This window comes from Rana temporaria, chromosome 6 (assembly GCF_905171775.1).
Source record: "Rana temporaria chromosome 6, aRanTem1.1, whole genome shotgun sequence".
Classification (NCBI taxonomy): Eukaryota; Metazoa; Chordata; class Amphibia; order Anura; family Ranidae; genus Rana; species Rana temporaria.
Window position 1 is genome coordinate 208,186,461 of NC_053494.1, and position 22,859 is coordinate 208,209,319.

The window sequence follows — 22,859 nt, forward strand, 5'->3', positions numbered from 1 at the left end:
TTTCCACCATGTTAAAGGTGCACTATCTTTGCGACGGAAATCTAACACTCGCGACGACGTAACGACGGGAAAAAGCTTTGTGGATCGCCGTAACTCCTAATTTGCATAACCGACGCTGGATTACGACACAAACTCCCCCCAGCGGCGGCCGCGGTACTGCATCCTAAGATCCGACAGTGTAAGTCCATTACACCTGTCGGATCTTCTGGCTATCTATGCGTAACTGATTCTATGAATCAGTCGCATAGATAGAAACAGAGATACGACGGCGTATCAGGAGATACGCCGTCGTATCTCTTTTGTGAATCTGGCCCTTAGTTTTTCTAACAGCTAATGAACATAAGAGGAAGCAGTGTGCCCGGGTGTACCCAGGTGTGCCCGGGTGAGATAAGAACACGTAGCGGGTCTTACCTGTAGCAGGCGGCCGTCATGTGCGGTGTAAGTTGGGTCTGTGGATTGAGGGCTCTCCGTAGAACTCTCTCTCTGGCCTTTCCCTTCACTGTACTGGAATCGGCTTACTGATAACCCACAAATTCCATCCTACTAAGAGAAAGCGTTGAAGCGGAACCCATTGGAAACATTATTTCTGCTTCACTGACCGGTACATATTTTATGTGCGCTAATAAGGGGAACGATGACAATTACTGTGACCGGACACAAAGACCTGCTCATTAGCAGCTGCAGAACAACGAGTGTTAGTCCTCATTTTATGTCAGGCCAATAGGATTCAAGTTTCTGACGTTTCCCAGAATCCCGAGACAGCGCTGAATAGGTATGCCAAAATACACTAGATTACCAAAAGTATTGGGACGGCTGCCTTTACACGTACGTGAACTTAAAGGGGTTGTAAAGGTACCCTTTTGTTTTCTTAAATATCTTCCTTTCCCTTAGTGCAGTCCTCCTTCACTTACCTCATCCTTCCATTTTTCTTTTAAATGTCCTTATTTCTTCTGAGAAATCCTCACTTTCTGTTCTTCTGTCTGTAACTCCACACAGTAATGCAAGGCTTTCTCCCTGGTGTGGAGTGTCGTGCTCGCCCCCTCCCTTGGACTACAGGAGAGTCAGGACACTCACTAACACACAGCTCCTTTCTCTATCTGCAACGTAGAGAGCGTCCTGACTCTCCTGTAGTCCAAGGGAGGGGGGCGAGCACGACAGGATGAGGTAAGTAAAGGAGGACTGCACTAAGGTAAAGGAAGCTATTTAGGGAAATAATTTTTTACCTTTACAACCCCTTTAAATGGCATCCCAGTTTTTTTTTTAAGAGAAGGATTTTTTATTGAAATAATAAAACATTACACATGTACATGGGCGTCTGCTCCATAGGGCAAGGGGGGGCAATTGACCCCCCCCTGGAAAATCGAGAAGGTGTTGAAGAGCCTCACGGCCACGGGCTGTCTGAGTGGTCCTGGGCCGGATGTCACACAGACACAGCGAGCAGAGTGAAGCTGCCTCCCCCTCCAGTGTTTATGTGTACACAGGGGGGGGGGAACCTGCTGTGACCCGGCCGTGCTGATGGCTGATCTAAAGTACTGAATGGGATGGGGGGAGGGGAGGTCCGTCTGTGCTGAAGGGGGGTCTGTGCGGAATGGGGGGGTCTGTGCTGAAGGGGGGTCCATCTGTGCAGAATGGAGGGGTCTGTGCAGAATGGGGGGTCTGTGCTGAAGGGGGGGTCCATCTGTGCTGAATGGGGGGGTCTGTGCTGAATGGAGGGGTCTGTGCAGAATGGGGGGTCTGTGCTAAAGGGGGGGGTCCATCTGTGCTGAATAGAGGGGTCTGTGCAGAATGGGGGGTCTGTGCTGAATGGAGGGGTTTGTGCTTTTAACAGAAGGAATTTTTATTGAAATAATAAAACATTACACATGTATATGATACAGTAGCATGACATAAAGGATTAACTCAACAGTGCTGTTGTAGATCTGATCTACGGCACTAGATCCAGATAGGTTAGGATAGCTTATCACTTTACGGTATACTTAATACTCAATTTACAACGTCTAATCATCTGGATGAGAGGTAGTATACGGAACAGTATGAGTAGCAGAGATTGCAACACACCTTCAGTTACTACTCTCCCCTCCAGGGGTTCGGTCCGGTAGAGTAGAGATGAGGGAAGGACAAGGGGGCGGAGGCCGGGGGGGGGGGGAGACGGTCACCTTTCCCCCCCCCCAAAAATGTGTGTTGCAAGACCGCTGTGCAAATACGACGTGACAAATTATTGCAATGATCTCCATTTTATTCTCTAGGGTCTCTGCTAAAATATATACCGTATATACTCGAATATAAGCCGAGTTTTTCAGCACATTTTTTTGTGCTGAAAATGCCCCCCTCGGCTTATACACGAGTCACCTTTTGCACCTGATCTCCCGGACTTTGGGGACCCGGTACCGGTCCGCCTTAGGTCCCCTGAACTTGGCACACATGTAGCCCCACTTTTCCTCTACAAGTGTGCAAAGTTTGTTGTCCGGGGGACCTACGGCCGGGGAGCACCGATTTTTCAAAGCTGGGCATCCCTTCCATAGACTCCCATGTTAAACGGTAATTTATCAGGTGAATTTGGGGACCCGGTACCGGCCGGTCGTAGGACCTCTGGACCCGGAACTTAGCACACATGTAGCCCCATTCTTCCTCTACAAGTTTGTTGTCTGGGGGACCTAGGGCTGGGGAGCATCGATTTTTCAAAGCCGGGCACCCCTTCCATAGACTCCTATGTCAAACGTCAGTCTAGTCATGGGCACAGTGAGGCATGCAGATGGACACCCTAGGCTTATACTCGAGTCAATACGTTTTCCAATTTTTTTGTGGTAACATTAGGTGCCTCGGCTTATACTCGAGTATATACGGTGTGTGTGTGTGTATATATATATATATATATTAGTGCTGTCAAGCGATTAAAATTTCTAATCGCGATTAATCGCATTAATGTCATAGTTAACTCACGATTAATCGCGCTATTAAGGAGGTTCACCCTTTAAAAAAATTTTTTTGTGTTTTCTTATTTATTTTTTTATAATATTAAATTGTGTTTTTTTATTTTTTTACATTTTGATCACTTTTATTGCTGTCACAAGGAATGTAAACATCCCTTGTGACAGCAATAGGTGGTGACAGGTACTCTTTATGGAGGGATCGGGGTCTAAAAGACCTCCGAGCCCTCCTTTGCACTTCAAAGTATTCAGATCGCCGAAAACGGCAATTCTGAATACTGTGTACTTTTTTAAATCCGGCGCCATTGGCAGCCGAGAAACCCGGAAGTGACGTCATGACGCCGCTTCCGTGGTTTCAATGCGGAGACTGAATCAAAGCCGCTTACGGCTTAGTGTCAGTCTCCGCCTGAACACAGAAGGCGCCGGATGGAGGATCGGGTCTCCCGGTGGGACGGGAGGCCCGGTCAGAGCGGCGAAAGGCGGCGGATGTCCCCTCCCGCTCCTCCGGCATAACAACCGAGCGGCTTTTAGCCGCATCGGTTGTTATGTTTGGATAGCCGATCGCCCGCTCTAAACAACGGTACCGGGATGATGCCTGCGGCTGCAGGCATCATCCCGGTATAACCCCCGAACGCCGAGGACGCATATATGCGTCCCGTCGGCGTGAAAGGGTTAAGAGGTACGTGCTGACAAAAAAAAAATGTTTTAAAGGGTGAACCTCGTTAATCGTGCGATAAAAAAATTGACGGCGTTAAAATGGGTTTGTGTTAACGCCGTTAATAACGCGTTTAACTGACAGCACTAATATATATATATAATGTTTGGGTGTTCCAAGTAATTTTCTATCAAAAAATACAGATTTTAACTTGTAAACAAATTTCAGAAATAGGCTTAGTCCTTAAAGTGGATGTAAACCCCAAAACAATTATTTATTTTTTTATGTCACGATGTAGAGAATAAGATTTCCTATCATCTGTGCCCAGTCTTGCCACACAGAGTTAATCCAGCGCTGAGCAATCCTCTTATTATTGTTCAGTGAAATAAAACAGACTTCCAGATAAAGACCAAAGTCCTTGCTTGAATGACAGGTTATTTACATATCTCGTGCACTAGCTTGCAGACATGCACAGCTTCTGTAAAGTGCACAATTCACATCCCCCTCCCCTCTCCTCTCCTCTCCCGTCCAGCTCTCCCAGGATTGGCTGTCTTTCCTGTGTTTTGATAAAATGTTTTCAAAACATGGGGTGATCCACAGTTCAGTGGAAACAGCCATCAGAATATACATAGACAAGAAGCTGTGCATGTTTGCAAGCTAGTGCACGAGATATGTAAATACCCTGTCACTCAAGGACTTTGGTCTTTATCTGGAAGTCTGTTTTATCTCACCAATAAAAAGAGGATTGCTCAGCGCTGGATTAACTCTGTGTGGCAAGACTGGGCACAGATGATAGGAAATTGTATTCTCTACATTGTGACATAAAAAAAAATTCTCTATTTGTCCTGGAGGTCATTGGCCCTGGGACAGAAAGTGGATACAAATCACTGATATTTTTTTATTTAAATCAGATTTTTTAACCACTTAAAGTGGATGTAAAAAATGTTGGTTAAATAAAAAAAAAAATCTGATTTAAATAAAAAAATATCAGTGATTTTTATCCACTTTCTGTCCCAGGGCCAATGACCTCCAGGACAAATAGAGAGCGACAAAGCAGCCTTAAAAACCAAGGGCCAGATTCACAGAGCAGATACGCCGTCGTATCCCTGTTTCTATCTATGCGGCTGATTCATAGAATCAGTTACGCATAGATATCCCTAAGATCCGACAGGTGTAATTGTTTTACACTGTCGGATCTTAGGATGCAGTACCGCGGCCGCCGCTGAGGGGAGTTTGCGTCGTAAACCAGCGTCGGGTATGCAAATTAGGAGTTATGGCGATCCACAACGGTTTTTCGCGTTCGATACGTCGCCGCAAGTCTAGTTTCCCGTCGCAAAGTTAGTCGTTTTTTTTGGTGCCCTAACTTTACACAGCAATCGTATTGCTGTCTAAAGTATGGCCGTCGTTCCCGCGTCGAAATTTAAAAAATAACGTCGTTTGCGTAAGCCGTCCGGGAATACGGAATTACGCTACGCGCGGCGCCGTTCGAAAAAATGACGTCACTTCGCGCAAAGCACGGCGGGAGTTCGGAAACGGAGCATGCGCGGTAGGTCCGGCGCGGGAGCGCGCCTAATTTAAATGGCACACGCCCATTTAAATTGGCCCGCCTTGCGCCGGCGTAGGTTTTCATCGCAAGTGCTTGGTGAATCAGGCACTTGCGATGAAAAATTGCGGCGGTGTAACGTATCTACGATACGTTACGCCGCCGCAGTTCTATGCGAATCTGGCCCCAAACACCTTAATATCATTAAAGTACCATGTATGAGAAAACACGCACACGCGTACATACACGCAAAGACGACACCAGAATGCAGCCCATACACATCACAAAACACGCAAATAAAAATTCGTGACTCAGATGATTTTTTTTTCTTCTTTCGTTTTTTTTTTTTTCTTGTCGATTTAAAAGATTACAGTATTTTTTTTTTAATCACACACAAAAAAAGGCACTTAAAAACTGTTGTTTGGTTTCCCCCCCCAAAGAAGTTAAATGGATTAGCTCCCGTTCTCTCAGAAGACAGATTTACAATAAAAATATATAATATCATAAAAAAATAACTTTAGAAATACTGGCAGCCGTTCTCCAAGATGTGCGGTTTCTGTATGTAGAGCGTTCAGAGGATTATTTCCTTTATACAAGCTCCGTTCAGAGGGCAAGAATGGAGCAATCTGATTGGCTGAAAGCGACAAAGCCCTGCAGAGCATCGCACCTTTTGTGATGGTAAAAACAGCATTCATGGATGACCACACTGGAGGATGTGCATAGAAACCAAAATATGCAAACCTAAAATTACAAATATAAAATGTTCTTAATTAAATTTTTTCCTATTGGTTGAACTGGAAGAACTTGTCTCTTTTTTTCAGCCAAATTAACTCTGTGACATTAATGAATACCTCCAGATAAGCTTTTTTTTTTATAGAAAAAATAGGAACTAATAATTATAGCCCGTTAATACCTTTATGTGCATTTATTACAATAGGGGAGGAGCTAATGAGCAATGTAGCACCTGATGCTGGGACTGTGCCCGCCTCCTCCCAACACCCTATGCTGATTGGCTGCACAGGAAAAATTGATATTGCATACTGGGATCAAGATATTTTATTCTATTTAAGTTTTTTGTTTAAAGCGGATCTCCACCCAAAAATTTAGCTTTTCTGAACCCTCCCCCCCTCCCCCCTCTGGTGTCACATTTGGCACCTTTCAGGGGGAGGTGGGTGCAGATACCTGTCTAAGACAGGTATTTGCACCCACTTCCGGGAACAACTCGTGCGGCAGGCACGCCCCTACCCGCACCCAGGCCCGGATTTACTCCCTTTGCTGCCCCAAGGCCGGGTCCTTCAATGCCGCCCCCGCCTGCGCAGTACAGGGGGGGACATTATCCGCCGGGGGACTTTTTCGGCAGGACACTGGGAAGCAGGGGGGATGCTGCTGCCGAAAATGACATTGAGAACTGGGGGTGGGGGTGCTGCTGCCGAAAATGACATTGAAAACCATCTCACCTCCTCTTCCCTCTGTTTTCTTTCCTCTCACCATCCGTGACATGACAGGGGGGGAAATTAAAGTGTCCTCTCCTGTCAGCTGCAGTGCCACCCCTGCACCCACTGCCGCCCCGAGGCCTGGCCTTCTTGGCCTTGTCTGGAATCCGGCCCTGCCCGCACCCCCTGCTGTCTCATAGGAAATACACTGTTCCCAGGAGAGAGCAGTGACTGCGTGGCGCGCTACTCGCGCATGCGCAGTAGGGAACCGGGCATTGAAGCCGCAACGCTTCACTTCCCCATTCCCTAACCTATGATGGCGGCGGGTGCTCGTCCTCGTGCCGACGACATCGCGGGCGCGATGGACAGGTCAGTGTCCATTTTTTAAAAGTCAGCAGCTGCAGTATTTGTAGCTGCTGGCTTTAAAAAAAAAAAAACGGCGGAACCTTCGCTTTAATTCTTTGTTCATGGCACAGCTATGCCAGGACATATGGTAGTCTTTAAAGTTTCTTTAAATAATTTTACATGTCTGATGCAGCTTACTGATCCATTGATCATACATTTAAGAAACTAACCATAATTAAAGCGGAGGTCCACCCTAAAAAATAAATAAAAAAATAGACAAAAAATTGAAAAATAAAATAAAAAAAGTTATACTTGCCAGAAATGGCTGTTGCTAGGCAGATCGTCCTAATCTGCCACTTCCTATTCCACAGTGATCTTCTGTCTTCTCCTCCTCGCGTTGTCTTGTGGGACATTTGGACGCGCTGTCTCCTGGGACATGTGTGTGACCCAGAAGACAGACGGCCATCCACCAAGCGACTCGCGCATGCGCAGTAGGAAACGGGTAGTGAAGCCGCAAAGCTCCGCTGCCGGTTTCCTTTACTTCGAGAATGGCGGCGCCAGGACCCGATCCGATGGACGGAATTGGCCTCGGGCGGCCGACATTGCGGGCACCCTGGACAGCTAAGTTTGCTTAATAAAAGTCAGCAGCTACAGTGTTTGTAGCTGCTGACTTTTAAAAAAAAAATGTACAGCTGGACTTCCGCTTTAAAGAAAACGATAGTACAATAATTATGCAGATCATTAACTTTTGTGCAAATTCTGAAAAAATAAAAAAAATCAGGCGATCAAAAAAAATAAAGATAAAAATGGACACTTGGGAAAGCCGCACCCAGTAAATAAATAAAATTAGTAGGATATTGATTTTGTTTTAAAATGAAAAAATTATGTTGGTGGTCCTTTTAAAAAAAAATCTATAAAAAATTCTTAAATTTGCTCAAATTGAGCTTCAGGGTTGCTGGCGCTTGTTCCAAAAAGTAGACTTTAATTAACAAATATATTCCAGAAAATAGCTGTCGGAAATGACATCTTACATTAAAGTGAGCAGTGGGGGTGTTGACTTCTTACCTCTTCTCCCATGCAGCCAGTGAGTTGAAAGGCGGGGGGTGATGGCCCGAAAATGACTTCTCACCAGGCGGGGCCCCTAATAATTTGGGGGGGCCCTCCGAAACTTTGCGGGGGCCCTAAGCGGCTTGCATGGTGAGCCTATAGGGCGGATCGGCCCTGGTGACAGGTACACTTTGTGCGTCTACAAGGGAACACAGGATCTAGAGGCATGCCAGTATTTCTATTCATGTTACTAACGCTCTTAAAATCATATATACAGATATACATATTTATAGAATGATAAAGAATAGCTAAAACAATCATTAAAACTTTATTTTTTATTTATTTTTCTATCTCTTTGCTGCCCCCCAGTGGAGACTCCACACACTGCACCAAAGCAATCGCAGCGCAGCACTTGATATAAAAGTTGCCACTCATAAGAAATAACTAGTAAAAATGAACACTTTATATAGAAGTCCTGTAGCCTTGACCACGAATGTGGTTACATTCTGCGCACAGAACGGGGGTCCCCCTGTAGTCCTGACAGGGGGTGGTAGCGAGTGGCTCCCCCCCTTCACCAAAGTGCAGCAACTTTCTGGTGGAGCTACGCTAGAGAGAATGGACAGGGGAGCGACGCTCAATACTCGTTTGCCAATTACCTCGTATAAAAAAAATGTGAAATCCTTCTCAATGTGAGTTCTGAAATATAGTCCCTTTAAATAGAAATTTATAGAAATAGAAAAAGGCACTGTTCTAGAGCTTTAAAAAGGCAAAATGGTCAGATTAGGATCACCGATATACCTTGTAACAGTGGAAAGAAGGCACATATATATATATATATATTTTTTTTAAGCCTTAAGAGAACCAGTCGTCCACGCAAAATGGAGACCGAGTGAATGTTCCAAGAATACAGCTTACCCATTCAACAGTGATAGCACGGACATCACTTTTGAATCAAGAGGCGGCGCTCTCGTGAAGACCGTTTCAAAGTATAAAGTGAATCTGTAGCCAGGCTATGAACCTATTTGAAATAAAATATTCAATGTATTCCTAAAAAACCCGTAAAGAAGCTTTAAAATAAACCCTCACTGACCTCTGTAGCTGCGGGCGCTGTGGAAAAATTAATCCTCAAAATTCACAACAGAGACACTGAAATATTATTTTTCTTTACTGTTGCTTCCTATGTCATCAGGGACTTGACAGCCTGACGGCATTTTGATGTAGACCATCAGGCAGGTGCTCTAAAAGGTTCAACAGGCTGCAAGCTCAAGTCTGAGTCTCAATTGCTGGGCTTATCAAAACCGGGCAGTGGCGGCTGGTGGAATATTTTGGTGGGGGAGGGGGGGCAAATAATGAAGCCACACCCAACTCCCACTCCCCTGCCCCAGTCGGTCCGTCACACAGCTGTCAGGTCAGGCTCAGTACAGTACTCACACCGGGCACTGTGGCTCCTCTCTGCCTATACTCTGCATGGCTCTGATCAACAGAGTATGCTCCATACAGCTCAGTGGCCGCCAAACTCTCCAGAAGCTTCAGAGCCCACCGCTATACCGTCACCACCCTCCTCCTCAGTCAATGGGCTTCACTTCTCCTTTTGGCCAAATCGGGACCCACTTCTTTATTTGCCTGGGAGGAGAATCAGTGTGACAATAGCAAATATTCACCCTTTTTTGAAGACTATTAGAGGTTCTGGCTCTAAACACATGCTTAAAAAAAAATAATAATTGGAATCCATGTGTCCGGCGTCCCGCATGTAGATTAGGGGCCGGACGCATGGATAGGAGAGGCCCATGCGACCCTATTGGACAGGGTCACCTCTGCAACTGGGGTTCCATGAGAAGTACCCAGTGGTTCCGTCTCCATTCCACCATTGCTCTGGATTTATATTGGCTCTGACCATCAGATTGATATCAACCCAACAGTACTCTTGGTGTTCTGGCTCATGAAGTCACCAGAGAAGAGCAGTGCTAGCCAACAGCGTGGGAGGAAAGCAGTCTTGTGAGCCAGAGGAGCAACTGGAGTTCTATGTGCTAATGAGAACACTGGAGGAACGGGGTTTGAGCAATTAAGGTTACCCTCGGGAGAGGTATAACTCGCTGACCCGTGGAACTGAGTATGGAGTGACCATTGGGGGCATTAACTGAATAGACTAGTAAGGATGAGCTTGGGTTTGACCTGAGCCCGGAAGTTGGTTGTCACTGCTGGGCCAATGAACTACAGGGCTGGAGACTCCCCATCCCGCAGCTGCACGTATACACACGGACGGGGATGCCTGGGACATCATTGACCCAATATGGTCATATTAGGTCAAAACCATTACCCTAAAATGGTCATGTGCCTATATAAGGTCAATGATGTCACAAGCATCCCTGGCCTTCTGTGTACATCAGTAGTGGGGTGGGGAATCCCCCGGCTCATTGGCCCAGCAATGACAGCTAACTTCTGGGATTTGCACTGAGCACAAGTGAAAAGTAGTAAGATTTAATAAATATTCTTTTATCAGTTGTTCCATCTACAACCTAATAATTGCCCCAATGTTCCATGAGCTGTAGATCAAAAAACAATATCAGGGATTCTCCGAGAATTTTTTCAAGGGTCCCTTTCCAGAGTAAAATGCTTTGTAACGCTGCTCTATTATAGTTTCTGAGGATGAATTACTCCATAGTACATCTTTTAATTGTTGTTATATCTACACCTCAATAATCACACTAATGTTCTGTAAGCTGTAGATCAAAAAACTATTTCAGGGGTTCTCCGAGATCTGAATTTTTTTTAAGTGTGTCTTCCAAGATAAAATGTTTGGGAACTCTGCTCTGCTATTATTTCCGAAGATATATTACTCCACAGTGCATCTACATTTTTTATTTGTTGTTCTATTCTCAACTCAACAATCACACTAATGCTCTGTGAGCTGTAGATCAAAAAACTATTTCAGGGGTTCCCCCGAGATCTGAGAAGGGTAAAACTTTTAGGAACTTTGCTCTATTGCAATTTCTGAGGATGAATTACTTCACAATGTATGCAGCTGCAGAGGTCTGAGAGCTTGTTTCAAAGCAGAATTTTTTTTTTCTCTCTCACTACAGCACTGTCCCTCTCCACTGCCACTTGTCATCGAACTGAATGACCCTAGCCTCACTCTGGGGTACATGATCATGCTGGCCTGGGCTCATAGTACTGAAGAAGAAGGCAAGAAGAAGAACCCATGACGTCAACAGGCTGGAGAATAGATGGAATTAAGTTGTATGCTTTTTAAAAAGCATGAGCAAGGGAAGCTTAGGGAGGTGGGGCAGAGTGGCTAGGGGCTCGAGATCTGCAGATAAAAGCTCATTTAAGGTCCACAGCCTGGATACAGGTTTACTTTAACATGGTTGACTATGACCGGTAGGGGTCACGTACAAGCTAAATAGCCTATGGTGACCATTCAGCACCTTTTCTGTGTGTGCAATAGGTGGAAATCAGATTAAAAGGCACTTAACATCTCTCTAAACCCAAAGAAATTTCCACCGCTATTGCGTTTCATAACCTGAGGCGCAGCCTAGCCCAATACATCAGATTTTAACGTACTAAACACGCGCGAACCCAGTCCTATGTCTATACAGTCACACCCTAGATCTTGGGTGCTCAACCTATGCCCCCCCCCCAGCTGTTGCTGAACTACAACTCCCATGAGGCATTGCATGGCTGACAGTTACAATCATGACTCCCAAAGGCAGAGGAATGATGGGACTTGTAGTTCTGCAACAAGTTGAGCATCCACGCCCTAGATTTTGGTGGCTTCCTAACAATTTTCAATACTTTCAAGTCATTACAGGAACTGAACCTAAAAACACGCCTCCGTCACTTCTAATGGTCCCCTATACTGTCCGATTTTTATTTTTACAGCAAAAATGTATTGAAAAACAATATGTGAAATCTGCACAAAAATGTAGAGCATTCTTTTTTTTTTTTTTTTGCATAAGTAAAATTTTACATTTTCTGCAACAAAGTAAAACCTAAATGATTCATAGTGTATAGGCGTAATGGAAATGAATGCCAAAAAAAATAAAAAAAAATTCCTCTTGCCGTGTGAAACATAAACACAAACCAGGACTTCCCAAAAAAAGGTCCACCTGCAAGCCTCCATAAATTTTTTCACCAACACTACTGCCAATCCAGTCCCAAATTGTGACCAGCACCTAAGGGGCGCCCTCCTACCAGTGTTTGATCTCCTGCACTTACTCCGTCACCTAAACGCACGTACCGGCCTCCGAACACTCCGCTATAAAATCTCAGACAATACCAAAAACAGCAAAAAAACACCAATAATCGCCAGACTGGGTGACCGTGGCGCCTACTTCCAAGGGGAATTTTGGCCCAAGCATAAAAAAAAAAAAAAGAGATTAAGTCTCATTTTTCTAATTCAAATTGATATCGACTAAAAATCTTTTTAAGGTTTTTAACAAAACCGCAAGAGTTTTTTTTTGAAAGGTCGAAATAGCTTCATCCACTTCTGTCGCTTTAATTGGCCAAGAAATACAAGAGCAGCTTCAAGTTTAAGGTATTCTTCCATTGCAAAGTCCTTTTATCACTAAGAAAAGTCTTCCGGAGATAAAAAAAAAAAGAAAGAATTAAAGTCGAGTGATATTAAAAGCATTTTTCGTGAAAAGTTTCAGTTCCTCGTCTTCTGTGAGTTCAAATAACCAATTCCTCGTTACTCTGTGGGTTTGGTGGGTACGTCATAAGAGTTAAGGGCTTTCGCTCTCTAACCGAGGCTAATATAGACTGAAATGTTCACACAAAAAAAACAAAAATAAAAATAGTTCAGAATACTTGTGATTTTGGTATGGAAACGGCCAATTAGAAACCCACAAACCATACCGGCGCTGTGGCTTTATGCAGCCTTTAAAAAAAAAAAAAAAGCAGTTGTGACTAACAGGAGGGCCAGACCAGAGAGAAGCGGGGCCCGCGTGTTCAGGTCACTAGGTGTAGAAGGCCAAGGTGACTCTCCTGTGCTTTCTGCAGACCAGCAGCGTGGTTAGCCAGAGTGCCCACCATTCTTACAGAAACCCGTCCCCATTGTAAGTCATTAGCTGGCAGTTCTGCGCTGTTTTAGGACGCTGTATACATCATCCACCTTGCTTAATCTCTCGAAGAAGGGTATGAGGTCTAGGAGCTCAGTGTCGGACATGTCATCAAACCAAGATATCACCGGAACCTGCAACGCAAGAGGAAAGCGTAGGGGTGAACTCTTAAGATAAAGATGAAAAATAAGCAAAAAAGCTATTAAAATCCACATAATGGGCCAGATTCACGTAGGTGAGCGGCGGCGTAACGTTACACCGCCGCAAGTTTTCATCGCAAGTGCCTGATTCACAGAGCACTTGCAATGAAAACCTATGCCGGCGGCCTCCGGCGCAAGGCGGGCCAATTCAAATGGGCGTGTGCCATTTAAATTAGGCGCGCTCCCACGCCGGACCTACTGCGCATGCTCAGTTTCGTAATTCCCGTCGTGCTTTGCGCGCAATGACGTAATTTTTTCGAACGGCGACGCGCGTAGCGTAAATCCTTATACCCGGACGGCTTACGCAAACGACGTTGATTTTTAAATTTCGACGCGTGAACGACGGCCATACTTTATACAGCAATACGTGTGCTGTGTAAAGTTAAGGCACCCAAAACGACGACTAACTTTGCGACGGGAAACTAGACTAGCGGCTAACGTAGCGAACGCGAAAATACGTCGTGAATCGCCGTAACTCCTAATTTGCATACCCGACGCTGGTTTACGACGCGAACTCCCCCCAGCGGCGGCCGCGGTACTGCATCCTAAGATCCGACAGTGTAAAACAATTACACCTGTCGGATCTTATGGATATCTATGCGTAACAGATTCTATGAACCAGCCGCATAGATACTCTGAGAGATACGACGGCGTATCTCGTCTGTGAATCTGGCCCCATGTGTATAATACACGTATAATATCTTCCCTTGTCTCCCACCCCGGCCAACATGCACATACCATTTTCATTAAAATAATTCTGTTTTCAAGAAATACCTCCTGGGTTTGGGAGTATAACTGTATAGAACTAGGAGTAGAACTGTATAGAACTAGGAGTAGAACTGTATGGTACTAGGAGTAGAACTGTATGGTACTAGGAGTAGAACTGTATGGTACTAGGAGTAGAACTGTATGGTGCTAGGAGTAGAACTGTATGGTACTAGGAGTAGAACTGTATGGTACTAAGAGTAGAACTGTATGGTACTAGGAGTAGAACTGTATGGTACTAGGAGTAGAACTGTATGGTACTAGGAGTAGAACTGTATGGTACCAGGAGTAGAACTGTATGGTACTAGGAGTAGAACTGTATGATACTAAGAGTAGAACTGTATGCTTCTAGATTAAATAACTGTATGTTTTCAGGAGTATAAGTGTATGGTTTCTGGAGTATAGCTGTATAGTTCTAGGATAACTGTATGGTTCTAAGAGTATAGCTGTATGATTTTGGGAATATAACTGTATGGTTCTAGGAGTATAAAACTGTGTGGTTCTGAGAGTATAAGTGTATGGTTCTAGGAGTATAACTGTATGCTTCTAGGAGTATAACTGTATGCTTCTAGGAGTATAACTGTATGCTTCTAGGAGTATAACTGTATGGTTCTAGGAGTATAACTGTATGAATTTGGGAATATACCTGTATGGTTCTAGGAGTATAACTGTATGGTTCTAGGAGTATAACTGTATGGTTCTGAGAGTATAACTGTATGGTTCTGGGAGTATAGCTGTATGATTTTGGGAATATAACTGTATGGTTCTAGGAGTATAAAACTGTGTGGTTCTGAGAGTATAAGTGTATGGTTCTAGGAGTATAAGCGTATGGTTCTAGGAGTATAAGTGTATGGTTCTGGGAGTATAACTGTGTGGTTCTGGGAGTATAAGCGTATGGTTCTGGGAGTATAAGTGTATGGTTCTAGGACTATAAGTGTATGGTTCTAGGATAACTGTATGGTTCTGGGATAACTGTATGCTTCTAGGAGTATAACTGTATGCTTCTAGGAGTATAACTGTATGGTTCTAGGAGTAGAACTGTATGCTTCTAGGAGTATAACTGTATGCTTCTAGGAGTATAACTGTATGGTTCTAGGAGTATAACTGTATGGTTCTAGGAGTATAACTGTATGAATTTGGGAATATACCTGTATGGTTCTAGGATAACTGTATGATTCTAGGAGTATAACTGTATTGTTCTAGGGGTAGAACTGTATGGTTCTGGGAATATAACGGTATGGTTCTGGGAATATAACGGTATGGTTCTGGGAATATAACTGTATGCTTCTAGGAGTATAACTGTATGGTTCTAGGAGTAGAACTGTATGGTTCTCGGAGTAGAACTGTATGGTTCTGGGAATATAACTGTATGGTTCTAGGATAACTGTATGATTCTAGGAGTAGAACTGTATTGTTCTAGGGGTAGAACTGTATGATTTTGGGAATATAACTGTATGGTTCTAGGATAACTGTATGATTCTAGGAGTATAACTGTATGGTTCTAGGAGTAGAACTGTATGGTTCTCGGAGTAGAACTGTATGGTTCTGGGAATATAACTGTATGGTTCTGGGAATATAACTGTATGGTTCTAGGATAACTGTATGATTCTAGGAGTATAACTGTATTGTTCTAGGGGTAGAACTGTATGGTTCTGGGAATATAACGGTATGCTTCTAGGAGTATAACTGTATGCTTCTAGGAGTATAACTGTATGGTTCTAGGAGTAGAACTGTATGGTTCTCGGAGTAGAACTGTATGGTTCTGGGAATATAACTGTATGGTTCTGGGAATATAACTGTATGGTTCTAGGATAACTGTATGATTCTAGGAGTATAACTGTATTGTTCTAGGGGTAGAACTGTATGGTTCTGGGAATATAACGGTATGGTTCTGGGAATATAACGGTATGGTTCTGGGAATATAACGGTATGCTTCTAGGAGTATAACTGTATGCTTCTAGGAGTATAACTGTATGGTTCTAGGAGTAGAACTGTATGGTTCTCGGAGTAGAACTGTATGGTTCTGGGAATATAACTGTATGGTTCTAGGAGTAGAACTGTATGGTTCTCGGAGTAGAACTGTATGGTTCTGGGAATATAACTATGGTTCTGGGAATATAACTGTATGGTTCTAGGATAACTGTATGATTCTAGGAGTATAACTGTATTGTTCTAGGGGTAGAACTGTATGGTTCTGGGAATATAACTGTATGGTTCTGGGAATATAACTGTGTGGTTCTAGGAGTATAACTGTATGGTTCTAGGAGTATAACTGTATGGTTCTGGGAATATAACTGTATGGTTCTGGGAATATAACTGTATGGTTCTAGGATAACTGTGTGGTTCTAGGAGTATAACTGTATGGTTCTAGGAGTATAACTGTATGGTTCTGGGAATATAACTGCATGGTTCTGGGAATATAACTGTATGGTTCTAGGAGTATAACTGTATGGTTCTGGGAATATAACTGTATGGTTCTGGGAATATAACTGTATGGTTCTAGGAGTATAACTGTATGGTTCTGGGAATATAACTGTATGGTTCTAGGAGTAGAACTGTATGATTCTGGGAATATAACTGTATGGTTCTGGGGATATAACGGTACGGATCTCTCATACCGCATTATCCGGGTGGAATATATAGGAGGCCGGAGAATTGTCAATAATTATCAGCTTATTCAGGTCCCTCCCCAGTCGGCTCAGATCCTTGACGTAATTCCCTCGGTGGAAGGCACAAGATTCCCGGAAAAGGCGGGCTCGGAACGCTCCCCATTTGTCAAGCAGATCCGCCACGGGGTCGGCGTACTGTAAATAAGAAATATTGAGAAGAGATTAAAATGTTTGTAGTTCACGATTAGATGAACAACAGATGGCAAAAGTGATGGGGAGCAGCAAAGGATTACGCCACCGACATTAAAACAATTGAAATGAATGATAAGTGCTTGGTGAGATGGTATAAAAACACCTGAAAAAATCGAAAGAAATACCAACCAGATAAACCCCCCTTATGCTGGAGAGGCTGCAAACAGACAGGCAATATGACCCGTATATGGTGGGACTGTGCAAAAATATAGGAATTCTGGCAAGAGATACGACAGTATATAAGGGAAATTACAGGGAAGGTGATATTAAACGATCCATGGACATGTTTATTCCACAAAACAAGTACCATATATACTCAAATACAAGCCGAGGCACCCAATTTTACCACCAAAAAAACTGGGAAAACGTATTAACTCGAGTATAAGCCTAGGGTAAGAAATGCAGCAGCTACTGTAAGTGGAAAAGAGGGTCAACATCAACAATGCCCATTTGCAGCTTCACTGTGCCCATTGCATGCCTCACTGTGCCTATTTTCAGCTTCACTGTGCTCATTGCATGCCTTACTGTGCCCAATGCCAGCCTCACTGTGCCCATTGCATGCCTCACTGTGCCCATTGCATGCCTCACTGTGCCCATTGCATGCCTCACTGTGCCCATTGCATGCCTCACTGTGCCCATTTTCAGCTTCACTGTGCTCATTGCATGCCTTAGGGCTCTTTCACACGGAGCGGATCCGTATTGATCCGCTCCGTTAGCCTGTTTGGCTCAGCGGGGATTCCTCCGTAATCCCCGCTGAGCTGTCGGCGGACAGGGCGGTCCCCGCACACAGTGCAGAGACCGCCCTGTCTCTCCTCCGCTCTCCCCTATGGGGAATCGGATGAATATGGACGGTGTGTTCGTATTCATCCGATCCGTTCTGCCGGACGGAAGAAAAATAGGGTTTTCTTCCGTCCGCAAAAGCGGATCTTTGCGGACGCGGATGGTTGCGGACGTTAGCGGATGCATCATCCGCTAACGTCTGCAATCCCATAGGGATACATTACAAGTCCGTAAACGGACTTGAAATAAACGGACCGTTTGTCCGTACGTGTGAAAGGGCCCTTACTGTGCCCATTTGCAGCCTCACTGTGCCCATTTGCCAGCCTCACTGTGCCCATTGCCAGCCTCACTGTGCCCATCGCAAGCCTCACTGTGCCGATCTACATACCTGATCTGTGTGTCATGCAGTCGGCGGCCGTCCATCGTAACAAAGCCCCGCCTCCTCCTCATCCGTGATAGGCGGAACACTCAGTTTCCCAGCAGTGAGGCAGTGTTCAGTGTTCCGCCTATCACAGACGAGGAAGAGGCGGGGCTTTGTTACACTGGACGGCCGCCGTCTGACTGCATGACGCAGGGGCTGATCAGGTATGCAGATCGGAGAGACTCGAGTATAAGCCGAGGGGGGCTTTTTCAGCACAAAAAAAATGTGCCGAAAAACTCGGCTTATACTCGAGTATATATACGGTGGTTAAATTTTTTTACGGCGTTTACTTTAGGCTTTTTTCGGCGTATAGTTACCCCTGCTATATGAGGCGTACCTAATGTTAAGTATGGCCGCCGTTCCCGCGCCGAGTTTTGAAATTTTTACGTCGTTTGCGTAAGTCGTTCGCGAATAGGGCTGTACGTCATTTACGTTCACGTCGAATCCAATACGTCCTTGCGGCGTACTTTGGAGCAATGCACACTGGGATATTTGCGCCGTTCAAAAAAGAAACGTCAAAAACGCGGGGTCAAGTGAAATTTAAATAAAACACGCCCCCAACATCCCCATTTGAATTAGGCGGGCTTACGCCACCACACATATGTTACGCCGCCGTAACTAAGGGCGCAATACCTTTCTGAATACAGAACTTGCGCCCAAAGTTACAGCGACGTTACGCCAGCAGAAAGATCCGCTGATCTTTCTGAATCCTGCCCAGTGTCTCGGTTTTTGGATGTGGCGCAGTGGATGTCATAACATTGTGTAATGTTGAAGATGTTTTGTAGCTTCTCCAATCCACTTCTTTTATTCTAATGAGTGTCAAGAGACTAAAGTTTCTGAACTTTAAGAATTGAGGAAGTGCTTTGGAGAAGCTATGAAACGTCTTCAACATTACAGAACAAGTCCAGCTGACTGCGACTAACTACTACTAGCCAGTGGCGGTGCGTCTATAAAGGGCGCAGAGCGCCGCCCCCTCTCTCCTGTCACCCCTTTATCACCAATAGACAGATTCATGCATAGCACAAATCAATCTTTTGTCGCCGCTGCCGCCCCCTATTCAGGTTTCCAGCGCCGGGCATCTGAATTACAGCTGCGTTTTTTTTTTCTGGAAGAGCCTGATTAGAGCCGTGGGCTCTAATAGGTGTCCAGTCACAGTGCCTGTCGCTTCAGCCAATCAGGTGTCCAGTCATAGCAGAGGACGGGAGAAGACATCAAGGACTCGGAGAGTGGAGGACTGGTAAGTGCCCGGCGGGCGGGGGGTGCACACTTGCAGCATTTGATGGGGCACAGTAGCGGCAATTGTTGGGGCACAGTAGCGGCAATTGATGGGGCACAGTAGCGGCAATTGTTGGGGCACAGTAGCGGCAATTGTTGGGGCACAGTAGCGGCAATTGTTGGGGCACAGTAGCGGCAATTGTTGGGGCACAGTAGCGGCAATTGTTGGGGCACAGTAGCGGCAATTGATGGGGCACAGTAGCGGCAATTGATGGGGCACAGTAGCGGCAATTGTTGGGGCACAGTAGCGGCAATTGTTGGGGCACAGTAGCGGCAATTGTTGGGGCACAGTAGCGGCAATTGTTGGGGCACAGTAGCGGCAATTGATGGGGCACAGTAGCGGCAATTGATGGGGCACAGTAGCGGCAATTGATGGGGCACAGTAGCGGCAATTGTTGGGGCACAGTAGCGGCAATTGTTGGGGCACAGTAGCGGCAATTGTTGGGGCACAGTAGCGGCAATTGTTGGGGCACAGTAGCGGCAATTGTTGGGGCACAGTAGCGGCAATTGTTGGGGCACAGTAGCGGCAATTGATGGGGCACAGTAGCGGCAATTGATGGGGCACAGTAGCGGCAATTGTTGGGGCACAGTAGCGGCAATTGTTGGGGCACAGTAGCGGCAATTGTTGGGGCACAGTAGCGGCAATTGTTGGGGCACAGTAGCGGCAATTGATGGGGCACAGTAGCGGCAATTGTTGGGGCACAGTAGCGGCAATTGTTGGGGCACAGTAGCGGCAATTGTTGGGGCACAGTAGCGGCAATTGATGGGGCACAGTAGCGGCAATTGTTGGGGCACAGTAGCGGCAAATTGTTGGGGCACAGTAGCGGCAATTGTTGGGGCACAGTAGCGGCAATTGATGGGGCACAGTAGCGGCAATTGATGGGGCACAGTAGCGGCAATTGATGGGGCACAGTAGCGGCAGTTGATGGGGCACAGTAGCGGCAATTGATGGGGCACAGTAGCGGCAATTGATGGGGCACAGTAGCGGCAGTTGATGGGGCACAGTAGCGGCAGTTGATGGGGCACAGTAGCGGCAATTGTTGGGGCACAGTAGCGGCAATTGATGGGGCACAGTAGCGGCAATTGATGGGGCACAGTAGCGGCAATTGATGGGGCACAGTAGCGGCAATTGTTGGGGCACAGTAGCGGAAATTGTTGGGGCACACTGGTGGCAATTGATGGGGCACACTGGCGGCAATTGATGGGGCACAGTAGCGGCAATTGATGGGCACAGTTGTGGCTTTTGAGGAGCACAGTGGCGGCAATTGATGGGCACAGTGGTGGCAATTGATGGGCACAGTGGCGGCAATTGAGGAGCACAGTGGCGGCAATTGAGGAGCACAGTGGCGGCAATTGATGGGCACAGTGGCTGCGCTTGATGGGCACAGTGGCGGCAATTGAGGAGCACAGTGGTGGCAATTGATGGGCACAGTGGCGGCAATTGATGGGCACAGTGGCGGCAATTGATGGGCACAGTGGCGGCAATTGAGGAGCACAGTGGCGGCAATTGAGGAGCACATTGGCGGCAATTGATGGACACAGTGGCGGCGATTGATGGGCACATTGGCGGCAATTTATGTTTTTATCAGTTTGTTTGCACCCCCCCAAAAAAAAGTCCACTTTGAACTGGATAGAGAAGATCCTTTGCAGACAGATAATGGTTTTGTTGTCTGTTTTCTCCCGTGGATCCTTCTGTGGGGAGTTGGTCACCAGATGAAAGAGGACACCACCACCAGCACCAGTCTTGTTTCTCATTGGGGAAGTTTATCTGCGGCTATTGACCATATAGGTGCTCCAGACCTCTTTGTAACTCTCAGGTCTATGCATCTGGTGAGTGTATAGTATGGAGGTGGTCTCAATCCTCACGTTAATCTCGCACAATGGGTCACATGCAAGCCAACCAACAGAATCGAACCAACAACAGAATGAGGGCAAGCTGCCCCGTCTCAATGAACAGGACTAGATGGGGAATAATGTGGACTTCCCATACAGAAAGCTTCCAAATCTTGGGAAATCTTTGCATATAAGAAAATGATTCTAGTAGTGAGTAATAACCCCCAGAACTAACACATGCACAGTCTAGGAGTCGCTTGGTTTATCAGGTTGGACAACCTATTGGGCACCCAAATGGGTTCAGCTCACCTTGGCCAGGCTGGCAGTAAAGAGGACACACTCAAACATGTCACCCATTCTTCTCAAAAACTCGTCCACATGGGGCCTCTTCAACACATACACCTGGTGGGGGAGAAGGGAGGCTGTTATGAAGGCCATGGTAAGATATCACTTAAAGTGGAAGTAAACCCTCCTATCGTTTTCAGCCAAGGAAGCGGCCATCTTGACCTCTGTTTAATCTGCAACTGCCATGATATGATGCTGTACATGTGACCTGTTATGAAACCAGCCATTGGATGGTTTGGCAGTTTGGTTGAGAGCACAAACAAATGTGACAGCTAGCATTTCCAGCATGACGGGAATGTTAACTGTTTTTGTAACTATCAAATTGAAGGGTTTACTTCCACTTTAAGTATTGATTAGTCACTTTACACATCTGTATCTATACAGTATTGCCATGTTACAATATTCAACAGCGGTATAATCAATAAACCAGTATCCTTTATCAATAAAAGGCAGTCTATGAGCTCCAGTGAGGTAACCGTACCTACGCACCCAAGTCTGTCAAGGGAAACCTGAGAGTAGGATCTTGGAAGAAGCATAGTGTGACGGGAGTCACTTTGGGTGGGGGGCTTGTGGAACTCATAGAGAGTGGAGAGCACTGGAAGCTCCTTGTCCAGCTTCCCCGGCCCCTCCTATGTGTAAGTCACCCTGGGCTCTTTAATAATAATAATAAAAAAAAAAAAGAAACCTCTAGACCCTTTAATAAAAAAAATATATATATAAAAAATAAATAAACATTTATTAAAAAAAAAGGGGGGGGGGGGTTGCCATCCAGGGCCCTGGGGACATCTGTGCCCTTTAATAAAAACATAAAAAATAAATATATATATAAACAAAAATAAAAAAATAAGCATTTAGAACAAATAAAAAAAGGGGGTTTGCCACATGGGGCCCTGGGGACCTCTGAGCCCTTTAATAAAAATATATATATATATAAAAAAAAAGGAAAAAAAAAGAAATAAAATATAAAAAATTATTTTTTTTTATAAAAAAGGGGGGTTGCCATCCCGGGCCCTGGGGACCTCTGGACCCTTTAATATATAATAATAAATATATATATATATATATGTGAAATATTTGCGCTGTAAAGTGTTATACAAATTAATGTGTGTGTGCATATAACCACATACATATACAAGTACAAAAAATGGGTGGGGAAAGTCCAAAAAAGGGGTAGTGACACTAATATACCAGTAAACAATATTGTTGAATAGTCATTAATCGAGGGCACAGTGCTGAAGAGGTCCAGGTACAACAAAATCCAACCATGTAGGGGTGCAGTTCATCAATACTTTATCCAATCAATAACGTTGTGAAGTGAAAAATGTTGAAAAACACAACAATAAAAATAAAATATAAAAATAAAAATTAAAAT

General features: G+C 45.1%; 1 protein-coding gene across 1 annotated transcript in view; it reads right to left on the bottom strand.

Annotated features, from left to right (window-relative positions):
* Positions 1 to 11,935: 11,935 nt before the first annotated feature.
* CTDSP1 (CTD small phosphatase 1) overlaps positions 11,936 to 22,859 on the bottom strand; it is a 58,088-nt gene continuing 47,164 nt past the window's right edge. Inside the window, exons 5-7 of the mRNA XM_040358187.1 lie at positions 21,452 to 21,544; positions 16,591 to 16,776; positions 11,936 to 13,141 (exon numbers count right to left, since the gene is read on the bottom strand). Coding sequence (XP_040214121.1) covers positions 13,013 to 13,141; positions 16,591 to 16,776; positions 21,452 to 21,544 — 408 coding nt within the window. The 3' untranslated portion in view covers positions 11,936 to 13,012. The remainder of the gene's footprint in view (positions 13,142 to 16,590; positions 16,777 to 21,451; positions 21,545 to 22,859) is intronic.